Below are 25,462 nucleotides of genomic sequence, written 5' to 3' on the forward strand. Positions count from 1 at the left end.
GGCAACCCATTTCAAAAAAACTGCCCAGTACTCAAGGTGCAGTTGTATTATGATATTCCCAGTTTTATTTTCCAGTCCTTTCTGAATCATTTCTAATATTCCATTTGCTTTGCTTTTTATTTTTGTTCTCGATTGCTGAGCAGCAAAGATATCCAATTCTTCTTTAGCCACATTTTCAGCCAAACCTCACTGGCGAGGTTTTCAGCTAAAAAAAATCTCCTGAATTTAGCTGATCAAAATTTAGATTTAAAGCTGCAATTCATTTTCCTAGTTTTAACTGCCTGAGCTTAGCAGGCTAAAGTAGAAAATCTGTGCTAACCCGCAGGCCCTACACCCGTACCAAGAACAGCCCCTGGCGTCGTGCTTTTTTTTGTAACCAGCTAACTTCACGCACCTCGCGCATGGTAGGGATTTCCAGACAGCCCTCCCAATTCAGACAGCAATAGCGCTGTCCAGTTTTCAAAGTGTACTTATGTGCCCAAGTCCGCTCTGAGAATTATCCGAGAAAACCTACCTCTCACGCTGTAGCACCTGTGCGTGCAAAACTCTGGGGCAATTTTACACAAATCTCAGAGTATGCATGTAAGTCCAAACCCCTCCTGAACCCCACTCCTGTGAACGCCTCCGCTCAGCCTGGGTAAACGCACGTGTGAACGGGACATACGCACGTAAGCCTACCTGCACATCGGAGAGACAATTTTATAACAAGCACTGTTTAACCCAGGAAAACAGCTTTCAGAATCGCCCTTCCTGCTGATTAAATGAGTGGAGGGGAGACGTTTTTAGTCAGCGAGGATTAACTGGTCAACCTCCACAGTTAGCTGGTTAAGCCTTTTGAAAATGGAGTCCACTGTTTAAACTATCACATCAGCGCATTGCCTAGTAAAAGTCTTTACATCCTTGCACATTTTTACATTCTGCTGTCTAAAAAAATCAAAATCAAAATGCAATAAAGTAAGAATTTGTTTTACTAATTTACATAACAGACTCTACACCTTCATTACTGAAGAACAACTATAGAAATATTCCAAAAGTAATTGCTATAAGAATAAAAAAAAAGTCTTAATTGCCTAAGTGTTTACTCCCTTTGTCATAGTAAACTCAAATCAGTTCTGGTTGAAAAAGACTGTTTTTATCATTTTTTTTAAATGTGTATTCCAACTTTTGTGACACTTCAAGGCAGATTATATTCAGGTACCGCAGGCATTTCCCTGTTCCCAGAGAGCTCACAATATAAGGCCTGGTTTACTATGGCTTTTCTCCTGTTCTGTGTCTATGGGAAAAATGCTCAGGAAACAAGGCTCTAACAGGCTCATTCATCAAATCGCATTACGGCCTTAGTGCAGGTGTTAGAGCCCTAATGCCCGGGATAATGCCATTGGTTAATTTTTAGCTTCCAATCATATTTTATCTTACTTCAGTTTTTTACAGATTACTTTTATATGTAATAATTTTATATTTTATTGATTTATTAACTGTATTTATGACTATCAATTTTGTATTATTCTATTTTTATGTTTCTTTATGATTACATTAGAGTAGTTAAATCACAAGCAGATTGTGATAAATTGCAGGAAGACCTTGTGAGACTGGAAAATTGGGCATCCAAATGGCAGATGAAATTTAATGTGGATAAGTGCAAGGTGATGCATATAGGGAAAAATAACCCATGCTATAATTACGCAATGTTGGGTTCCCAATTAGGTGCTACAACCCAAGAAAGAGATCTAGGTGTCATAGTGGATAACACATTGAAATCGTCGGCTCAGTGTGCTGCGGCAGTCAAAAAAGCAAACATAATGTTGGGAATTATTAGAAACGGAATGGTGAATAAAACGGAAAATGTCATAATGCCTCTGTATCGCTCCATGGTGAGACCACACCTTGAATACTGTGTACAATTCTGGTTGCCGCATCTCAAAAAAGATATAATTGCGATGGAGAAGATACAGAGAAGGGCAACCAAAATGATAAAGGGGATGGAACAGCTCCCCTATGAGGAAAGACTAAAGAGGTTAGGACTTTTCAGCTTGGAGAAGAGACGACTGAGGGGGGATATGATAGAGGTGTTTAAAATCATGAGATGTCTAGAATGGGTAAATGTGAATCGGTTATTTACTCTTTCGGATAATAAAAAGACTAGAACGGGTTAATGTGAATCTGTTATTTACTCTTTCAGATAATAGAAAGACTAGGGGGCACTCCTTGAAGTTAGCATGTGGCACATTTAAAACTAATCGGAGAAAGTTCTTTTTCACTCAACGCACAATTAAACTCTGGAATTTGTTGCCAGAGGATGTGGTTAGTGCAGTTAGTGTAGCTGTGTTTAAAAAAGGATTGGATAAGTTCTTGGAGGAGAAGTCCATTACCTGCTATTAATTAAGTTGACTTAGAAAATAGAAGGTAATGGACAGTAACATGGAATAGACTTAGTTTTTGGGTACTTGCCAGGTTCTTATGGTCTGGATTGGCCACTATTTGAAACAGGATGCTGGGCTTGATGGATCCTTGGTCTGACCCAGTATGGCATGTTGTTATGTTCATTGTTTCAGCAAAACAGCGGCGATGAACGAGCAGGAGCAGAACCACATTTTATGTTTAGGTATATTTTACTGAATGTTATGTATTTTTGAAATGTTGTAAACTGTTGTGACGGCTAGTCCAAACAATGGTATATAAAAATCTAATAAATAAAATAAATTATTAATCATATTGCGAGATGTGTATGCAAATTTTTAAAATTTAGTAAAAAGGAGGAGATTATGAAGATGAGGGGCGTGCAATAGCGTAACATATTATTGCACGTTTTAACACCGGAAATAATACACCCTTTTTTCCTGGCGTTATGCCCCAAACAGGATTTATAATATTTATCACAAATCCCATGAGAGAGCGAGAGTGCACCTCTAGGTTGGCACATGTACTAATCAACTATTTATACCACTGTAGGATGGTCAACTAGTATCTCAAGGTGAGGTTTGGGGGCAGTTTTACATGCACAGGCAGATGTGCGAACAGCACAGTATACATCAGTGAAGATTTTATGTGATTTGGAGTGATGACAGGTACACAAAAATGAGATTTATACGCTGTACTCTCATCCTAGCATGATGCACTCTCTTACTAGCAACTATCAAGCTAGGATGAGAGTACATTGTATAAATCTCATCTTTGTGTACCTTTCATCAATCCAAATCACATCAAATCTTCACTGATGTCTACTGTGCTGTTCACACATCTGACTGTGCATGTAAAACTATCCCACAAACCCTAGACTACCACCAAAACCTCACCCCGAGTTACTAATTGACCCTCTTATAGTTGTATAAATAGTTGACTAATATAAGCACTTTATAAAGAGAGTCTCTCAGTCTCTCTCTCTCTCAAAATATGAAAATATCATACTCCTTTATGAGAAATGTATAGCAAAATGATGAATCTAGGTCTACGTTTGTACCTCGGACAATGGAGAGTGAAGTGATTTGTTCAAGGTCACAAGGGATGTCAGCAGGATTTAAACTCTCATTTCCCTGGTTCAAAGCCTATTGCTCTAAGCACTAGGCTACTTCCATAATAAGTTAGAGCCCACCTGTGTCCAATGTCAGTAACTGAGCTGATTGGAGAAGTCCTGGATGAAGAATCAAGCTGCTTCTGTTGTATGAAGTGAACTTGAAGCAAAATTTGAAATATGCTGAACAAGGAGCTGCTGAAAGAACTCTGGGGGAGAACTTTATTGAAAGGACAGCTTGGGGGAAGGCTATGGGGACATTTCAGTGCATTCGAACATCCCTTGGGGCACCATCGGGTCTGCCATTGTAGAGTGGAAATAGTTTGGCATTACCAAAACACTGCTGCAATCAGGTCGTCCCTCCAAGGCCAGGAAACTGCTGCAGAAGATCACTGCGAGGTTTAGGATTGCTTTAAAAGAGCCTCAGGAGTTTCTGGCTGAGATTGGAGAAAATGTTGACTCTTATTCCCCACATCAAGCTTTCCAGGCTGGGATTTCAGACCATGGTAACTGTCTCAAGTGTGCACATCGGGAAGCGAATCTAAGTCATACTTTTTGGGACTTTCTGGATGTCCAAAAATTTTTGGCGGGATATAACTGGCAGTATAAGTGGGTGGTGGTCCACATCCGAAGAGAGCTCAGGAGAAGCCTGGGGAAGATCTCGGATGCTGAAGGATTGGGGAAAAGCGGGTGCTCTTTTTATGCGTAAATGTTGTCTGGCTGGGAAGCAATCCATTTTATCGCATTTTTAACGCATTGTTGACTGTTCAATTTCAAGATTACTCCACAAACATGACCTGTATGGGAGGTGGCAAGAAGGAAGCCACTGCCGAAGAAAAGCCGTAGGATGCGCCACGGAGCGTTTGCAAAGAAACACTTAGAGGGCACTGCAGTCATGTGAGAGAAGGTTTTGTGGTCTGATGGGAGCAAAGTGCAACTTTTTGGTCTCGGTGGTATTAAATGCAGCTAGTCACCCTGCTGACACCATCCCCTAAGTAAAGCACAGTGGTGGCAGCTTTATGTTGTGGGGATAGGGAGACTTTTGCAGGTCAAGGGAAAGATAGAGGTTGCAAAGAACAAGTAAATCCCGGATGAACACCCATTCCAGTCTGCCCTAGACCTGGGACAGTGATCCTAAGCACAAAGGAAAAGCAGCGATGGAGCGACTCGGCAAGAAGAAAGGGAATGTTCTGGAATGGCCCAGTCCTCGATCCGATAGAGAATCAGTGGAAGCCCTTGAGGACTGCACTCCACTGACGTTCCCAGCCAACTTGAAAGCGCTCACGCTCTTTGGCAAAGGAAAATGGGCAAAACTTGCAGCATCCCGCTGTGTAAAGTTGGTAGACACTTCCCCTAAACAACTCCTCCTGTTATTGCTGCAAAAGGACGGAGGAGAGTAAAGGCTTAAGCAAGCTGGGCTTTTTGGAGTTTTAGTCTTAATTACTTTGGGGATATTTGTATAGTTGTTCTTTCACGATGAAAGGGCGGAGTATGCTGTGTAGATCGGTGAAACAGAAACCTACTTTAATGCATTTTGATTTGTATTTTTTAGATAGCAGAATGTAAAAAATGCACACATGCATGAAAACTTATATAAGGCACCATATCTTTCATGTGCCACTCACATTTTACACAGCACAAATGACAGATTTTAGAGTTAGACAAGGTTTATCCATTAAGATGCATTTATTTTCTGTTACCCTCTAAAGGATTCAGTACAGTGCTGCTACAGAAATTATAGATAGCGGTGATAGAATCAGGCTACAGCTTTTCTTGGGAAGACTTAAACTTTAAAATGCGGGATAAGAAAGTGGGTGAGCAGCTGGGCTTCATCCACCTGCCTTAGCACACAAGGGGAATATGCAGCCTTCACCCAGAGCACCTGGGGATAATTACGTCCATGGGCTGTCCTTGGCGTGCCAAGTGGAGGAGACACATCTTGAAGTTTTGGAACGAAATCTGACAAGGAAACTGATAAACTGGGCAGGGAAAGCTGCTTTTTCTAAAGGCGGCAGCGGATGAAATAGCTGTTTGCTCACATCACACATTAAACGCTGGTGAGTTCAGGTTTGCAGCCGGCCTCCTGCAAGGCCACAACCTCTGATCAAGGCGAGGAGCTCAGGTCGCTACGCAAACCCTTCCCTCTTGGTGACTGGTGCTACCAGTACCAGACCTGCTACAGCAACCCGGCAAACTCAAAGCGCTCTGTTGGCAGAGGACTTAAATGATCGTAGGCTGGTGCAAGTCTAGGAGAGGCGTTAGGACAGCGGAAAGAAAGAAACATCTGTAAACACGACCCCCATGTCCTCTGCCAGGCTCACTCTCTCTGTCCTTCTGCGTACTCTCACATGAAATCATAAGAAAGATCAGGCTGGAAGGGCTTAGGTCATCACCATTGCCTGCAGGCACGATTTACTGCACATAAACCATCCAGTGTGGGACAGGCGTTCATGTAATCTGCTCTCGGCAGCTGCCAGTGATAGAGACTCTACAACCTTTCACTGTACACTTGTTCCAGTGCTTATCTCTCCTCATAGTTACAAAGGTTTTTCTAGTATCTAAGCCAAATGCTGTGTTTCTTTCAGGTAACACTCCTCACTCATCTCAGAACGTCCCAGTTTATTATTTTTTTTAAATTGTCACCAGGTTCCGCAGCAATACTATTTTTCTCAAAATATGAACTTGCTTTGCAGGGCTGCGGGTCCTGTTTCTCATGGTCTTGACCTTAAAACCTCTTTCTTTTCTTATAAAAGTAATGAATCTCTTTTATGGCGCTTTTACGCTTGTTTGAAGTTACTGCGGGTGCATTCTGTGCCGAGCAAATACACAAGGCAGGCTGCCATAGGCCAGAATGCATTCCCCCTCTGAAACGTTTCGTCTCCTTCAACCTCTTGGCTGTATCCGTGCGCTGGCACCGACTCTCTTGAGGTTTTGCTTCAGCAGATCGAGCTCTGCTTGCTCTCTGGGACTATCGGAATGTTCCCAGACCCGGGAATCAAGGGAAAGGTTCTCAAACCAACAATACAGCACATCACGGGCCTTTTATTCATCATTGCCTTCGAGCATGTAGGGAGTGGAATATTCAGGGGCTCTTCTATAGGTACAGAAATAGCGCTTTACACGCAGAAATGGCTCTTTAGAAAACCGCGTGCCCAACACACGTGTAAAATTACGCCAGATACACACAGGGGAGGTAAGTATCAAAGGAGTTGAGCGCGTAAAACGTCACATACTATTGCAGCAATTTTCAAAAGCCCACTTGCACGGGCAACGTGCATGTACCCATGTAAAATCCAGTTTTACATGCGAAACTGCTTTTGAAAATTACCCTCCCCCCCCCGCATGCGTGTACGTTTGCGTGCGTAGGGGAGAGGCGTTCCAGGAGCTGGAGTCTGAGTGGGGGTTGGGACTTCTGTACATACTTTTGACTTGCAAAAAAAAAAAAGCATGCACGTAAATTCTCTCAGCAAAACGAAGCACACCAAACAGCAGATGTGAGCGTCTGCTCCTGGTTTTGCCCGGATAATGCTTTAAAAATTTGGTACAATTTATGGGCATATTTGCCAGCCGACATATGCATGATGTTAGAAAGCTACCCCCATAATTCTCCACCTTACATTCAGTGGATTCCATAAACCAGTATAAAACAACAAGTCTGACCCCTCTGGAAGTCATGTCATCTCCACACTGAATATCCATGAACAGAAGCAGGTCGATACTCAAAGGCTTTGGAATCACTCAGATAAGCACCACCCCTGCGTTAGCATTCCAGAGCTGGGCTAAACTTTAGCGCTACCCAGCTGAGCAAGTCGGGTCAGAAGCACAGCTGTCCCAGAGTTACTCGGGTACGGTCAGCAGAGCTTTCACCTGCGTCTCTTTCGCCGAATATCCGGGTGAGTTACCCATGTTCCCTTCCCGCTGGCCAGCCTGCCAAATATCCACCTCAAGGATCTTACAACTCATGTCATGATTTGGGAATGTAAGGAATGCACTCATTTACCTTGTCCTTGCTAAGAGTTATCTACTCTAGAGTACCCGTAGCACATTTTATGCCCAAATTTTAATAGCCCGGCGCGCATAAAAGTCAGGGAGCATACGCGCATGGCCGGGCCTTGCGCACGCCGAGCGCATTTGAAAAACGACTCGGCCACATGCATATCTCCCGATACGCGCAGAAGTGCCGGGCTGGATCAAAGGGGTGGGCCAGGGCGGGATGGAGGCTGGCCAGGACGCGCAGGTGTTATAAAATAGCCACGTCCATGCGCATGGACGCGTGCACGTTTAAAAAAAAAAAAAAAAAAAGAAAAATCTACCCCGCTTTGAATAAGGAATTGGAAAACTCCGCAGACCTACTTTTCTTTTCCCGTCGTGCACTATACGCTCCTCATCGATGCTCAGGATTCTGTTGGCCATTGACAGGTCAGTCTGGTTGCTCAGAGAAACTGGAATTCTGTGCTCGCGCATCTGTACGTGACACCTGGAATGAAATAAAAAAACAAATTATTACTACTACTATTGTTTCAACTCTTCTATGGGACCCTGCCCAGTGCCTCTTACAAAATGTGTATAAAAGGAATCCTACAAAATTGATGGCTGGACAGCCGAAACAACATGAAACTGCAGAAATTTCAACGTCAAGAAAAAGAAAGCTTAAAAAAGCTGTAGTTTCAGTTTTCGCCTGAAAATGTTTACAAGGGCGGCATTTTGGGACGTGAGGCAGTAACTTATTTCACAGAGCAGTAGACGTGAAAATGCGTAAAAATGATATGTCATCAGTTTTATACAAGGAAGAGAATAAGACTTGAGTTGTAGAAACAGAGAATCTGACAGCAGATGCTCAGCTACGCGGCAGGGAAATTGAAGGAGGTGTGCGGCACCACGATGCACAAAGGTGGAGGGCGAATTAGGTGCAAACGGCTTCAAAACAGTGCAAAGCCTAAGAAGAAGCCCACGTAGGGAGCAGGGCAGTGAGGTGCGCGTGGGTACGGCGACACGACAGGCGATGAAACCCGCGAGCAGCAGAAGAGGGTGGAACGCACAGAAATCGATTACCGCAATAGCGAGACTGAGAAGATAGGACAGCACGTGAGGCAAAATCGGCGCGGAGTGTCAGAGAGGATTCATTTTACATAGATCGGGCGACCGAAACGGTACCGGAAGAGCAGCCCGCTGGTTACCACAAACGTCAGGTACAAACCTAGGAGGCCCAGATGCTAACCTGTACCTGTGCTTTACTGTGCACCAAACCCATTCCTGCGGGAAACATGGGATTTTAAATTCCGCTTATTATCCGCAGGTCACTGCATTCCTGACTCCTCTGTGCGTGATCGCCAGATCTGTATTTCTTTGGTGTACTGTACCTAGCTCTGTACTTCTCTTGCCCTTTGCTCTGGTTGTTTGTTGGTTTTTTTTGCTGTTGAAAACTTTATAAATAAAGAGTTAAAAAAAAAAATCCCAAGCAAAGCGGGAATTTACTGTTTTATTGAGGTTAGGTATTTTATGCTGACCATCGTTTTGAAAGATTTTTTTTTTTTTTTTTTATCAGGAAAGTGATTAATAAGTCATTTTTAAATAAAAACAAATAGGTTGCTTGACATGCAAATCAGCTCATTAATATGCTAATCGAATAACATGGCTTGCTGCGTTATTTGATTGAAAGGTAGCTACACCTTAAAAGGTTTCCCCAGGAGCATCAGGATGCTAATGCTGAGCGCCCCCCTCCCTCCCCAAGGCCCTCTGGCCATAGGGAGAGCCCTTCCCCCCCCCCCCCCCCCCCCGCCACACCATGAGCGGCGCAATGGAAATGAATGTGTGGCAATGCCTACTCCATCACCCAATCCCAAGCCCCGCCCCTTTGCACTAAAAAAAGTGACGCCTCCCCCCCCCCCATATCAAGCATTTATTTACAAACCCTTGGTGGTTCAGCAATGTCCAGTGCGTCCCCCTAAGGCTCCAGATCCAGAAGTGGCATTCTCAAAATGGTGCTGGCCAGCTGCAGACACACTTTTACCCCCATAGCCTTGCCTAACAGTGGCTCTAAGGAACGGGAGACTTGTAAATAAAGATTTATTTCCTACAGCAATAGCTCTGGCCATTCTCCCTACCTCTCAGCATGATCACTTTGAAAAGAGATAAAAATCACTCTGACGTGGCCCTGAACACGTCATCAGTAAACTGTAACACAAAATACAATGCCACGGAGGTGTCAACCTGCAACATTCCCCATCCATCTATATTCGCATTATTTATTTATTCGAAACTCTCATTTATGTATCGCCTAACAGGATAAAGCTTCCTAAGCAATTTTCCACATGGATTTGAACAATTTACACAAAAAAAAAAATGTAAAATCAATAAACTTAAAAATAATAAAATAACGTAAAAACCCACTCTATAAAAAGCATTTTTTCATCAAGCAGGTTTTTAAAGCTTCCCTAAATTTCAGCAAATCTGTCTCTTCTCTCACATTAGATGTAACTCATTCCAAAGTAAAGAAATCATTTCTGAAAATGATCTTGCTTTCAGGCGAGAATGGCGAAACATTTTAACCTCCCGCACTTTCAGAAAATGACCTGACATAGATCTCAAGCATCTATTGGGTTTATATCAATTTAATTGATTTTTTTAGCTGTGGGGATCCTACTCCTTTTAGCATTTTAAAAGCCAGGACCACATTTTTAAATTTACATCTTGCACTCACTGGGAGCCAATGAAGATCTAATTTCTCCACCCTTTCAAACTAGATATATTTGCCTGTATGTAAAGCAATGCCCCTACATCCTGTGATGCCTCGCAGATTCCGAACTTTGTGAAATTTATAGTTTATTTTTCCTGTCCACACATTGTATACGCTATTGGATATTTGCATCCCTGCATTCCAGTTTAAATGCTGGGACATATATTGGGGTAGATTTTCTAAATCTACGCACACCAGGCGTGAACAAAAGTACGCTAGATTTTATAAGATACTCGTGCACATTTGTGCAACTTGCGCGTGTTGAGACCTGCGCGCGCTTCCCGTTCCCTCAGAGGCCACTCCGAAATCGGCGCGGCCTTGGAGGGAACTTTCCTTCTACCCCCCACACCTTCCCCTCCCTTCCCCTACCTAACCCACCCCTCTGGCCCTATCTAACCCTTCCCCCTATCTTCAGTTGGCAAAGTTACGCCGGCTGGAGGCAGGTGTAAATCTGCGCGTGCCAGCGGGCTGCTGGCGCGCCATCACCCACCCCGGGGGCTGGTCCAGAGGTCTCAACCACGCCCCCGGGCTGGCGCCATGCCCCTGCCACGCCACTAAAATTGCGCCGCCCACCCGGCAGGCCCCCGACACCCCCCCCTTGCGAAGCCCCTGGACTTACGCGCGTCCCGGGGCTTGCGCGCGCTGCTGAGCCTATGCAAAATAGGCTTGGTGCACACAGGGGGTTTTTAAAAGGGTTGCGCGCATAACTTATGCGCGTAACTCTTTTAAAATCCGGCCAATTATGTATATAAGTTTGCGTTATCACCTTCAAGCCGTATGCTTGAATTTGTATATAAGTTTGCTATATCGCCTTCAAACTTTATGCTTTCTTTCCTCCCAGTTCTCCATTACCCTGCACCTCCCAGTTCTCCATTACCCTGTTTTTTGTAACTGCTCTCTTCCTTCTTTGTTTCCCCCCCTTTACATGTAAACCGGCATAATATCTCTGTTGATGGTCGGTCAAGAAAAATCACAAACAAATAAATAAATAGTAATGGCTTAGCAGGAGTTCTCCTAGTTCTTCCAGTCACAACACGGGCCGCTGTGTTCTGAACTGTTTATAATTTACGAGAGATTTTTACAGGCATACCCAAAAATAAGGCATTTTATCAAGATCAAAGCTAAAACAACTTTTCTCAATACCACAGTATCCAGGAAAGGTTTGATTTGCCTAAGCAATCTAATCCTGAACTAACAGGTCCTAACCAAGCCCAAAACTTGTTTCTCTAAGCTCAAAGATCTCTCTAGTGCCTTTGACTTGGTTAACCACTGAAATGTTATAAGGCCTTGGGAATTGGGATCCCAAGAGATCTGACTTCTTCCTTAGGACAAATCTCCTCCCCATTTAACTTCAGAGGAATATCACATCTACTTTCACCATGAAACAGAATCTCGTTTTTCTTAGTATTTAGAACCAACCTACTCTCATTTAACCATTCCTTCAAAGCTTCCAAGCAAGATCCCAATTGCGTGTAACTTTCCTCCCAGTTTGAACCCAAGGGAATAATAATCTGAATATCATCTGTGTATATATATATATATATATATATATATATCAAAAACCCTGCATCCCAAATAATCTCACCAACTCTGTTCATAAAAATATTGAACAGAACTGGTGAGATCGATGAACCTTGTGGTACTCCACAGCCCACATCAGTAACAGCAGAAAACTTACCTTGAAAATTCACCAACTGCTTTCTCCCAGATAGAAAATCTCGAAACCATCTCTAAACTATGCCCTCAATTCCCAAGGCCTTATAACATTTCAGTGGTTAACCAAGTCAAAGGCACTAGAGAGATCTGACATTTACCAGTAATGTACCCTCACCTCTATCAATCAGTGGTAAAGCATCATCCAGTATCGTTTCCGTAACTACAACCCCGCCTGAAACCGGCTTGAGCTGGATCCAAAAGATCAGCCGATTCCAAGAACTCGGAAACTTGCTTAGTGACAGCTTTTTCTAACACCTTAGCTACAAAAGAAAGATTTGATTATAGGTCTGTAACTACTAAATAATCTAAGATCAAGACTTTCATTGTTCAATCAAGGAGCGACAATCACCGTTTTACATTGGGTAAGCACAGAACCAACTTCCAGAGACTTATTAACCCTTTATTTCTTAGGTACTGCTGCGTTTTGGACAAGAAGGTTGAACCTCTGCCCTCCTTCAGGTCAGGCCTATTGGCAGAGGCACTGAAGTGCTCGTTTAAGACAGTAATGACAGAGATAGTCAGGAAATATTTCTTCACGGAGAGGGTGGCGGAGGCCTGGGACGCCCTTCCGGAGGAGGTGGTGAAGACTAAAACAGCCAAAGAACTCAAAGGGGCGTGGGATAAACACTGTGAATCTCTAAAAGGCCAGAGGATGGACATGAGATAAGCATGCGGGAGGGTAACTTGCTGGTGCGGCGATTACTACCCTTAGCAGGTGGCACGGAGATCACTACCCTTAACCAAGAAACCTTGATCAGGCTTGGATTTGTCAATAGACAGCAAAACTCGGGGGGGGGGGGGGGGCGGGCAGCAGAATGTCTGAAGATTGACTGACTTTCAGCTGCACTCAGTCTCAGTCGACAGATCACAGCCCTCTGAATCCTGATCCAGACCATCCCCTCCCAGGTAACCTGCAAGGAACAAGATGTAAGGGATGTGAATCTGGAGCAGACAGAAGAAACGGGGATTATTTTTTAGATCCCAGGTGTGGCTGAGTGTGGCCCACTGAGGGATGAGGCGAGAGAATCAGCTGGGGAACATGTGAACAGGGAAAGGGGGGCAGTGTTTGTGGGTGTCTGAACTGGTTCCAGTTATTTGTCTATGGCAGACTGGATGGGAGATGGGAAAGGGAATACAAGGTGGATCAAGAACGAAGCTTGGCAGAGACACCTCCCCTTCCCCCATCCCAATCAATGCAATTCAGATCCTTGACCTCGGATTCCATCTCCAGATCCTGGAATCTCCCCGGATCCGGGAACCCACTCTCATCCCTTACTCATTCCCAGAACCTCCCCCTCCCTCTCCCTTCCACCTTTTCCTCAGTTTTCCCCATCTCCCATCCTCTTCACCCCCGGACTTCTCTTGCTCTCCTCCTCTCACCCCTGGTCCTCGTTCCTTCTCACGCTCCTCCCCTCTATCCCCATTAACTCTAACCTTCTCTTCTCCCTTTCTGATCCTCCCCTTCTCCTTCTCCTCTCTCCATCCTTAAGATCCTTTCTCTCTACTGATGCTTGAGATCTCTATTCCTCACCTAATAAAAAAAAATAATCATACAGACACAACAAGGCTGGAAAATGACTTCCAATTTTGTAATACAAAAGGTGGAAACGTTTTCCCAGTGTGCTTCAAAATTTTAATTTTGTCACATAATCTGCCCATGAGCATGAAACCGTAGAGCTGTGCCTTGGACCTTTTGCTCCCTGTAGTCTGACCTTACGCTGGTGACGGTGGGGGGAGTGCCACAGCACCAATAATACCTAGGGCTGCTGAAACCCTAAATCCGTCACTGGCCTTGATGCTTTAAATACATCTGCAACACTGCGCCCTACTTCGACAGCAGGGGGGGCGGGAAAGGGAACTGGATTCAGACAACAACTGAGAGGGTCCCCCAATGTCTATGGTCTGGGGCACTGATGCGCAGACATAAGGGAAAAAGCACAGGACTTGCTTCTACGGCCAAGTCCATAGGCAAAGCAAGTCAAGAAGCAGTGTCTGAATTTTCAAGAACGCTCATCACCCGGTAAAATATGCTGCTGCTAACTGAAATGTTTATGGGTTACCATAAAGCTTGGGACAGCTGCACGGAGCGGCAGTCGCTACCCTTAAAAGAAACGTGGGGGGGTAGCCTGCACGGAGCGGCAGTCGCTACGCAGGGAAGCTTGCTGGGCAGACTGGATGGATGATTTGGTCTTTTTTTTTTTTTTGCCATCGTTGCTGTGTTATTATGCGAGGTAACAGAGGCGCACTACTCTTCAGGAGCGGAGCTACAAAACACAGCACTGTCATGCCAGCAGGAATCCAACTTGTTGATTTAAAAAAAAAAAAAAAAAAAAAAGAGAGAGAAATTAATCTAAATGAATATATACGCCATCGACCAATCAGAAGTAGCGAAAATATGTGGGCACTTGGGGCAGGCTGTGTGCAACCTTTTTAACGGTAGTGCCAGCAGATTTCCGTAAGTGTCTGCCAGATGTTAGCAACTGCTACTGCACAAATGACTTTACGTGCCTTCAAACTGCTGATCTTTATGCTGATTCTGAGTTATTTTGGCTTCCTTAAGTGTCTTCCACACATGGTAGTAATAGAAATATCAAACATTAGGCATGCTTGATTCACATTTGCTGTTCTGTGTCACCGGCTTCCTTTTTCGCTCCGGATACTGCAGAAGGTTGCCCTTTCATCGCGTGCTGAACGGGATATTTCATCCCGAGGGTCGGTGGCGCGCATAACTCTTTGTGAGGGCAGGGAAACGGCAGGAAGCGAAGGCCACCGCAGCAAGACAATGAGGGAGCAATCTTAAGGATGGACCACTCCAGCCCAGCACGGGCAAGACGCAGAAAAGCGGGGAAACCTGAGAGCTGCAGGAAACCCGGCCCATGCGTCATTTCAGACAGGAATCCTCCTCCAGCAACTTCTGCCGAGCAGAGATAAGGCTATCCCCGGACGGAGGCCAGGAGAAGTCGCCTGCACATTTACCCCAGTTCCCTCCTCGCTCCCGCGTGTATAAACAGAGAGCAGTCCGAGGCAAGGATATTTAAAATAAATAAATAAATAAAAGACCAAGATCTGGAAACGAGAGAAGAAAGCTGAGCGTAGAGAGGAATGGGGCAGCATGCCAGCCTTCGTATCTAGATGCTATGTGATGGAAAAAGATTTGGACGAGGGCTTCATACAGGGATGCAGGAGGCAAAAAATCCATCCCTAAGGAAATCCTGCTACAAGGACTCCATTCTAACAGCTCCCACCCCTTCTCCCTAGAAGTAACTACTATTATAGGAACAGGTCAAACACCCCCCCCCCCCCCCCCCAAAAAAAATGTCAGTTTTCACTTCAGGTTTCCTTCTAGGGGAGGTGAAATCCATAATATATCGGGCTTGGTAGTGTGTCCGTCGGTGATCGCGGATGTTCCGCAGCCCACCGATAGATGGCGCTATAATATATCGGGCTGCATGTTTCTCAGCCCACCAATAGATGGCGCTATAATATATCGGGCTGCATGTTTCCCAGCCCACCAATAGATGGCGCTATATTATATCGGGCTGCATGTTTCCCAGCCCACCGATAGATGGCACAGGTGACTCAAACACGGCACAGGTAGGAAGGACATCGGCCATCGCGGGAGAGGCAGAATATAGCAGAGGAGACCCTGGCATGCCGCGAACGGAGCGCGTCCCGCGGCACACACTACGTTCGCGACGAGGAGGAAGGCCCGACGGGCCGTTCGCGGCAAAAAGGGAAGGCCCCCGTGTGCCGTGACCTTCATCTTCGCCACGAACAGAGCGTGTGCCGCGGGACGTGCTCCGTTCGCAGCATGCCGGGGTCTCCGCTGCTATTTTCTGATCTCGCTGCTACTTTATGATCACGCTGAAAATGGAAGGCCCCCATGTGTCGCGAACGGCGTGCTGGGCCTTCATCTTCCCCGCGAACGGCGCGCCAGGCCTTCATCTTCGCCGCAAACAGCGCGGGTTCCGCAGCTTGCCGGTGAGAGATAATGTTTGTCGGGGAGGGTGTGAGAGAGCAGGAGGGTGTGAGACAGAGCATGGGGGGGGGGGATTGCCGGTGAGAGATAATGTGTGTGTGAGAGAGGGGGGGGGGTGACAGAGCATGGTTGGTGAGCGGGGGGGGGGGGGGGGGGAGGCTGTGAGAGAGAGCATGGGGGGGATACCAGGGAGAGAGAATGTGTATGTGAGAGAGGGGGGTGATAGAGAGCATGGTTGGGGAGAGGTGGGTGGGGAGGGTGTGAGAGAGAACATGGGAGGTAAGAGAGGGTGGGTGGAGGGATGCTTCAGAGAGAGGGTGCCTATATGAGGGGAGGGGGATGCCGGTGAGAGAGAATGTGTGTGTGAGAGAGGAGAGGGGGTGTGGGGGAGTGCGAGAGACAGCTTGGTTGGTAAGAGGGGGAGTGCGCGAGATGCTTGACTGTGGGTTTCAGAGAGGGAGCCTATATGAGGGGATGTTTGTGTGTGTGCCAGAGAGTGAGGGAGCCTGTATGAGGCTGTGTGTATGTGGAAGGGACACTCTTACAGTGAATTTCTAGGGAAATTCGGCTCAAAACTAGAGCAGATGTGCCAATAAAAAGGCTTGCTGCCCAGGCATAGAACGGGTACAGTTGTTAGTCTTTCTTCACAGTCTCAATGTATCCTAGGGAATTTCTCGATAAAAGCTTGTCACATATAAAAAGCTATTTACGTTTTGCATGCCAAGTGATGGTAAAGCCTTCACATTTAATTTTCTTGTAAAACGTTTGTTCCTGTTATGAGAGTCCAGTACAATTACTGGAGCTGAAAGTACACACAGGTATCGCTAGGATTTTTAATTTTCCTTTTATTAAAACCTATTATACCCTTTGTAAAAGTAGATTGAAAAGCCGTAGAGCATGCACAGGTGAATTTTCAAAGGAGTTACTTTTCAAAAGCCATTTATCGGCCTAAGTGCACTTAACACAGGTGAATCTTGTTAGAGCATAAGAACATAAGATTTGCCATACCGAGTCAGACCAAAGGTCCGTCAAGCCCAGTATCCCGTTTCAACAGTGGCCAATGCAGGTCACAAGTACCTGGCAGGATCCCAAGCTGCTTATCCCAAGAATAAGCAGTGGATTTCTGCAATTCTCCCTTAATAATGGTTAATGGATTTTTCCTCCATGAACTTGTCCAAACATTTTTTAAACGCAGCCACACTAATAGCTTTCACCACATCCTCTGGCAATGAACTCCAGAGTTTAATTATGCATTGAGTAAAAAAAAAGTTCTCTTATTAATTTTAAATGTATCACCCAGTAACTTCATTGTGTGTCCCCTAGTCTTTGTACTTTTTGAAAGAGTAAACAACTGATTAACGTTTACTAGTTCCATTCCACTCATTATTTTATAGACCTCTATCATATCCCCCCTCTGCCGTCTCTTCTCCAAGCTGAAGAGTCCTAACCTCTTTAGTCTTTCCTCATAGGGGAATTGTTCCATCCCCTTTATCATCTTGGGCGCCCTTCTCTGTACCTTTTCTAATTCTGCTATACCTTTCTTGAGATGTGGTGAGCAGAACTGCACACAAACCTCAAAATGAGGTCGCACCATGGAGTGATACAGAGGCCTTATGACATTCTCTGTTTTATTTTCCATTCCTTTCCCAATAATGCCCAGCATTCTATTCGCTTGCTTCAATGGCAAATATTGTAGGAATTTTCAAAAGTCCACTTACACGTGCAAAACCCAGTTTTAAGCATGGAAATGCTTTTGAAAATCAGGCCCTTGGCTTTTAAAAATATTTTTTTCATGAGCCTTATCTTGGACTGTGAAAAGGCAGGAGATACATTTTTAAAAATAAGAAATACTATAAATTAATATCTAGTCCTAAGAAAAATTTAAGAGGAGTCTGACAGAGTGTGCTCTTATTTTTAGCTCTACCCTCAACTGAAAGATACAAATTTCAAAGTTTGTAGTGTCTGACATGAACACCTATGCAAGATGTCACGTTTTTGACAGAAGCAAACCTAAAGTCTAAATACTTTTTTCAGCTCAGCCATCTGATTGACTGTGATTCCCCAGAGCCTGCTGAGTAATTACAGCGCACTCTGTGGCGTGCCCTGTGGCGCGTATTATCAGCCAGGCCATGCCAAGCTTCTAAATACCAGATGATCTCATGAGACGCAGCCAGACGCTTCTGCAATATGCTCACACTGCCAATTCTTAGAGGTCCATGACCCCTTATCTCACACATTAGCATAAATATGCATGAGCTGCCTTTTTTTTTTTTACCACTGGTTACAGTACAGCACCCTCTTTATTAGGGAAAGGGAGAAGTTTCATGGCTGGAGCATGGGACTAGGAGTCAGGAAGACTCTAGGGTGCAGAGGGTCAAGCCCTGCCTCTGTGGTCATCTTGTGCCTATTGCTGTCCTTCCTTGCGTCTCACTTTTCTCAACTATAGTGGACTAGTAATAATATACGGCCGGATTTTCAAAGCTTATGCGGGTAAAACCCGGGGGTTTAAGCGCTCGGCCGGGCCTTACGCGCGCTGGGCCAATTTTCAAAGGGCCCGGCCACGTGCATAACCCCCCCCCGGGACGCGTGCAAGTCCCAGGGCTACCCAAAGGGGTGGTCCGGTGGGGGGGGGGCAGGGTGGGGCTAGAGGCACCCTGGCACAGCGGCCATTTGCCGCTGTGCCGGGGGATCGTGCGCCTGCAACCTGGAAGCATCTCGGAAGCAGGAGCAAAAGGTAGGATAACGAATTTGGGGGTATTTAGGATAGGGATGGGGGAGGCCAGGATAGGGGAAGAGACGTTAGGCAAGGAGGTTGGGAACTGGGGAAGGCCCCGATGCGTCACCGCGCGCATTTGCGAAAGTTTTCTCCCCCTTGCACGCACCGACTCGGCATTGTATAACATGCGCGTGCCAGTGCTCGCATGTTATAAAATCGCGCGTCCATGCGTGTGAGCCGGGTAAGCGTGCGCACATGGACGCCTGCGCGTAACGTTTTAAAATCTACCCCATAATGTTCCTTTCTTCCCAGTGTAGTTTCTCCAAATGGGTTTATTTGGTGCGTACTCTGATAGGAATGAACCTCACTTGTAAGCCAGGTTATCTTGGGTACAATATCAATCTCTCAGATTTACAACTAGTGCTCTTCTTAATAATCGCATTGTGCCAAAAAGAGCCTCCTCCTTCCCCTGTTTGGAAGTGGGTCATGAAGCACGCAAGCCAAGGAGCATTCTTATCTATTGCGCCTCGCAAGCCACAGCACCTGCACTGCATATTTCTGATGTGCTATGCTTGTAAATTAGGATCTGGTTATATAAATCAGAATTAGTATTACTTGTCCTTAGAATCAGCAGAAATACTGTAATATACCTGAGAAAATGTCACTGGGTTTCCACTTCTTCTCTCTTACTTGCATTGCTTTTCTGTCTTGGCCAAAATCTGTCTGTTCTTAAACCCTGGCTTTCATCTTTGGAGTTCAACAGCTGAGAGAAAAAAAAGCTAAGGACAAACTACAGTTACTCTGCACTAATGTTTCTCAGGCTGGTGATCACCAGGAGAGCTAACAGCCATTAAGGTAAAAGTTAACAAAGCCAAGGCTTCTCCCCGTGGATCATTCTGAAATTAGAATAAAGCATTTCTATTTATATAACTCGTTTACTTCCTGTTTAACAGACTCCTTAGCCCTTAATGGATTAATGGGAGCAAGTTTGCTTAATGTATTTTTCATGTCAGTAGTTTTATTCTTAAAGTGTACTGCATGCTGATGGATCAAAGGCTATTCAATGACCGATGTGAAAGGAAAAAGTGTTTCTGTCACTTATCATGAAATAAAGGCCAATTTACATACAACAAGCAGAAGGGACATAGTTAAGAAACAAACTTCAAATCTATTCTCATAACATTGCTCCAATCTAACTCTACAGCTTCAGCTGTTATGGTTGTGGACCCTGGGGCCGGGACGAGTGAAGGTGGGACCACTGAGGGATTGCCCCCAGTAGCTCTAGACTCAGGTAGGTGGAGCTGGCAAGGACAACCCGGCAGGACCTTCACCTATACCAGCCCTCGTTCCCCGCAGGTTGAGCCCTTGGGTTTCGGGGCTGGCAGGTCTTAGAGGAGCGGGTGCCTCGATGAAGACGACGGAGCAGAAGATGAATACAGGGTCGGAGGTCCGGGTCAGGGCTGGCAGCGAAGGAGTGGAACAGAGTCCTATCCGAAGGTCCGGGGGCAGGCAGCAGACAAGCAAGAACGAAGTACCAGGCCAAGGGTCGAGACGGGCAGCAGACAAGCAGAGACGGGAGGACAAGCCGAGGTCAAACCAGGAGATCAAGCCGAGAACTGGGTGACAGGAACGGAGGATCAAGGAGAAGGCCGGAGGCAGGGATGAAAGCCCGGTCAGGAAGGCAGGAACTGGAACACAGGATCACAAGGACTAGAACAGAAGCAGGAACAAACCAGGAACAGGATCAAATGCAGGAGCAGGATAAAGAGACGTCTAGAACAGGGAACTAGCACTCCGAGGAGACGACCTGTTGCAAAGAGAAGGAGCTGGAGACTGCTGCAGGGTTTAAATACCCTGTTAGCATGACATCATCTCTTGGGGCCGGGCCAAGGTTTCCCGCCATGTCCCATTTAAAGGGCGGAGCCTCCCGCGAGTGCGCACCTAGGAGGAGCCCTGCTGGCTGGGCTCCAGCGATGACGGGCAGCGAAAGAGGTAGCGGGGACTGGCCGAGGCCTACCACGGCCGGCCATATGGCCATATTGCCGTACGGCCGGCGCCATTTTTCATTACGGCAATACGATTCGAGTGCAGGAGGTCGTTCCCGGACCCCCGCTGGACTTTTGGCAAGTCTTGTGGGGGTCAGGAGGCCCCCCCAAACTGGCCAAAAGTCCCTGGGGGGTCCAGTGAGGGTCCGGGAGCGATCTCCTATGCTCATGACATCGGGGAACAGGAACCAAAATGGCGCCGGCGCTACCTTTGCCCTGTCATATGACAGGGCAAAGGTAGCGCCGGCGCCATTTCTATCAACGCACCCGTGGCCCGAGAGTGAAAGATCACAACGGGACCCCCCCCCCACTGGACCCCAGGTAATTTAAGACATTTTGGGGGGGTTCAGAAGGGTGGGGGATTTATTTTAAAGGGTCGGGGTGGGTTTTAGGGATGTTTTAGTGTGCCGGTTTTCCCGCCCTCCCACTGGACCCCAGGTAATTTAAGACACTTTGGGGGGGTTCAGGAGGGTGGGGGATTTATTTTAAAGGGTCGGGGTGGGTTTTAGGGATGTTTTAGTGTGCCGGTTTTCCCGCCCTCCCCCGATTTACACGATATTTAAAAAAACAAAACTGCGACGATCCGATTCCCTCCCCCCCCCAGCCGAAATCGATCATTAAGACGATCGATCACACGATTCACATCTCTACTATTTAATATATACATATGGTCAATTTGCAAATTACTTGAAGGCTTGGATCACCAATATTGTCTTTACACAGACGATATACAATTATTCTTCCCAGCTTTAATGCAGCTGATTAAAAAGTTACTGTAGGTCACATCTCCATATGCTTGACTGCCATAAAGAGCTGGCTAGGCTGTAATAGGCTATCACTAAACTTATCAAAAACTGAAATCATCTATTTCAGTAGATCCCCACCAATACACTCCCCATTATCAATCACATTGCAGGGCTGCACTATCCCTCTTGCACAGGAGGTACAAAATTTGGGGGTTACCTTTGACTCAAATCTTTCATTTAAGTCTTATGTTAAAAAGTGGTGCAGCAGGCCTTTTGGAAAATCAAGATTATGTGGAAACTCAAACCATATCTCGAGCCCATGATCTCTAAGCTAGATTACTGCAATTCGATCTATCTAGGACAACCAAAATACACATTCAAGGCCCTCCAAAATTTGGGTACTAGAGTTCTTAATGGTACCTCAAATTTCGATCAAATTTCACCTGTTTTGTTGTCACTACACTGGTTCCCATTGAACAAAGTGTCCAATTCAAAATTCTCACAATGGTCCATAAAGATATGAGCGGTGAGGCATCTACAGGCATTCCTTGCTTAAGCTTTATCAGCCCACATGAAATTTAAGATCTGCTGGTCAATGCTTACTAGACATACGAAGCTAGCAGGTGATAAGACTAACAGAATCTAGAGAAAAATTATTCTCTATTATGGGTCCAACAAGATGGAACCAGCTATCTATCACACTCCGTAAAGAAGCATGATATAAGACCTTCAGGAAAATCTGAAAGCTCATTTGTTTAGGGAGGTGTTTAATTTATCCCTGTAATCTTATTTCTGGGCAGTTAACCTTGGTGCTATATGCCAAATGTTTTTTCTGTCTGTAACAGTTAAGAATTTTATGTTTCCATTTAGTTTTAAGCACTAGTTTGCTTAGAATCTTGTATTGTATATCTATTTGTGTATGATTTAACTGTAAGCTGCATAAGCTTACAGTTCACTCATCACAGTTTGGTTTTCGTAAGTACTTAAGTACCGAAACCCTCCTTCTCTCACTCACTGACTTTCGCCTCACAGGCCTTGACCAAGCTCACAATTTCCTCATTGCTTTCCTTGACATCTCTGCGGCTTTTGATACTATAAGCCACAATCTCTTCATCTCACGCCTTGCTGACATTGGTATTACTGGCACCGCCTTACTATGGTTCAGTTCCTACCTTTCTTTTTTTTTAATTATTTATTTATTGATTTTTACAATAACACAAAGATAACTTTGTATAGAAATACAGCAAAGGTTATTATATAAGCAAAACATTTCTGCAATATATCAAAAAAGCAATAGATTTCCTTTTACATTTTCCAAAGAAATATGGGGGGAGAGAGAAGAAACTATAAAGGAGAAAACTCAAGGAAAATTAACCAGATTGGAAAGACTCTCTTTAGTACCCTCTTTCATACTTTTACGCGACTACATTAGATAGTGGAGCGGACTTCTTGGCGTTTATGAAATCCCTTAAGTGATCAGGATTATAAAACACATACACATTTCCTGAGTACCTAATTACACACCTAGCCGGATATCTTAGCAGAAACTCTGCTCCCAGTGTACGAGCCTCTGGGCGCATTTTCAAGAAATCTCTCCTGTGCAACTGGGTAACTCTAGACAAATCAGGAAATATACGGACAAGCTCTCCCAAATAAGTAACATTTAAAGCTTTAAAGTAATACTTCATGATCAATGATTTATCATATTCTGAGTACAGTGAAACAAACAACACCAATCTCTCTATTACTTCCAGGCCTGAGCTTTCTAAGTATTCAGACAGATTCTCAAAACCTCCTGTAGCCCCGACGGGGGATATTTGGATTGGACTCTGTCTCTGTTTTAGGAAAAGAATTTTCTTCGGGGTTGGTATCATTTCCTCCGGGATCTTTAAGATTTCCTTTAGGTATCTTTTAAAAGTAATTAATGGCAGTTCGCCCACTATCTTGGGAAAATTCAAGATCCTTATGTTCAATTGTCTCAAATAATTCTCCACAGACTCAAGCCTCCGCATTGAGGCTACTTGTTCTTTTAAAGATGTCACACTTAGTTCAGAAATCTGTTTCAAGTCATTTCTGACTTGTACTAAGTTGCTTGTTTGTTCTTCACTCTCTCTTTTTAGCTGGTTTTCTAAAGAGGATGTTTTGAGGGAGTTCTGATCCGTCTCTCGGGTATATTCATTAACTACCCGGTTCATTCCAACTATCAAGTCCCACAAGGACTCCATGGTTATAACAGCCGGTCTTATTACCTGAAGGGGAGTTCTCTCACCGCCTCCAACTCCAGTTCCTCCTCCCTCCATCGATGATGTTTGGAGTACTCTCCCGGTATCTTCCACCCTCCTTACCGGGCTTTCCGGGGTCGTGGGAGAAGGTGGTGTACTTCCCTGCCCGATCACCTCGGCAGAACTTCCACCCAGCTGAGAAAAAACTGCTGCTTCCTCCGCAGTCAACTCTGCATGCTCGGCAGAGGCTAGGGCGGTAGCCCTCAGCTGTTCTCGCGGTGTTGGCGGGGTCAATGAGACTTCCCCAGGCGGTGACGACTCTCCTCTGCCGTTTCCGCCAGCGGGGCTCAGGACCCGAAGTGAGGGTATCGGCGTCGCGTACTGCGGGATAACTCGCTGTCCAGACAAAAGTGTGGGTTCGGGGGGATAGACCCTCACTTTGCCCTTTCTCTTGTGGGGCATTTTGGCAATTCAACCTCGACCAAGGAAAATCTTCGGCGGTAAGAGGAAATTCTGGGAGCATCCGCTTAACGCGTCCGTTCAGAGAGCCATCAGTTCCTACCTTTCTAACAGACGTTTCTTTGTAAAACTAGTTACCTCTGAATCCTTCCACTTCACCCTCTCTCAAGGTGTTCCCCAAGGTTTTTCCCTTTCCTCTACCCTTTTTAACATCTACCTCCTCCCCCTCTGTCACCATCTCTCTGATCTAGGCCTCAAATTCTACATATACGCAGATGATGTCCAAATCATCATCCCCATCCAAGACTCTCTTTCTGCCACCTTAAATTTCTGGGGAAAACGCCTTTCCTCTATCAACACCTACCTGACTTCCCTTCAGCTTTACCTCAACACTGCAAAAACTGAGCTCCTCCTCATCCATAACCAGCAAACTTTCAAGCTCTCTCCCTCCAAAGACCCTATGATCACCACCCTCACATCTCAAACCCCAGTACGAAACCTCGGCGTCCTAGTTGACGCACATCTGAACCTGAAAAACCATATCTCCTCTGTCATTAAAGGAGGTTATTACAAACTCATGGTCATTAAAAAGCTCAAGCCCCTACTCCACACACACGATCTCAAAACTGTCGTCCAAGCCACTTTATCCTCCAAGATTGATTATTGCAACTTGGCCTCCCTTCTCTCCACTATCAAACCTCTACAGATATTGCAAAACGCTATAGCAAGGATCATTAGTAACGCCCACAAATCTGATCACATAACTCCCATCCGCAAGGACCTACATTGGCTCCCCATTTCATACCATATACTTTTTAAAATCCTTACCATCATTCACAAAGCCATTCATAATGACAACTCCTCATGGCTAAGTGAAACTTTGAAATTTACCCAATCCTCTCACCCCACCAGAATGAACCGTAAATACAAGTCCCCCCACTTAAGAAAGCCCGACTTACAGCCACAAGAGATTGTGCTTTGTCGATTGCTGGCCCCACTCATTGGAATTCCCTCCCTCTCAATCTACACCTTGAGCCATGCCCTTACAAGCTCCGAAAAATGCTGAAGACATGGCTCTTTCACCAGGCTTTCCCTGATTAATTCCCTGTTGCTTCCTTGCAATTTCCCCTCCACCTTCATACCTATTATAAAACCTTCTGTTTCTTCCTTCTTTTTCCACAGTAACCAGCTGAATCTCCTAATTATTGTAACAATGCTGCAATTTTGTAAACTTGCCTCCCATTTTTAATTTTTCACTACTTACTGGTTCTTTTCTGTTAAGTTTGCTTCCTCCCTATTTTCTACTTACTATTCTATCAGTTATCCTGTTGTCCC

General features: G+C 45.3%; 1 protein-coding gene across 1 annotated transcript in view; it reads right to left on the reverse strand.

The window, feature by feature from the left end:
* LOC115094728 (vascular endothelial growth factor receptor kdr-like) overlaps positions 1 to 25,462 on the reverse strand; it is a 311,596-nt gene that overhangs the window by 121,778 nt on the left and 164,356 nt on the right. The window contains exon 11 of the mRNA XM_029607986.1: positions 7,862 to 7,985. Coding sequence (XP_029463846.1) covers positions 7,862 to 7,985 — 124 coding nt within the window. The remainder of the gene's footprint in view (positions 1 to 7,861; positions 7,986 to 25,462) is intronic.

This window comes from Rhinatrema bivittatum, chromosome 6 (assembly GCF_901001135.1).
Source record: "Rhinatrema bivittatum chromosome 6, aRhiBiv1.1, whole genome shotgun sequence".
Lineage (NCBI taxonomy): Eukaryota > Metazoa > Chordata > Amphibia > Gymnophiona > Rhinatrematidae > Rhinatrema > Rhinatrema bivittatum.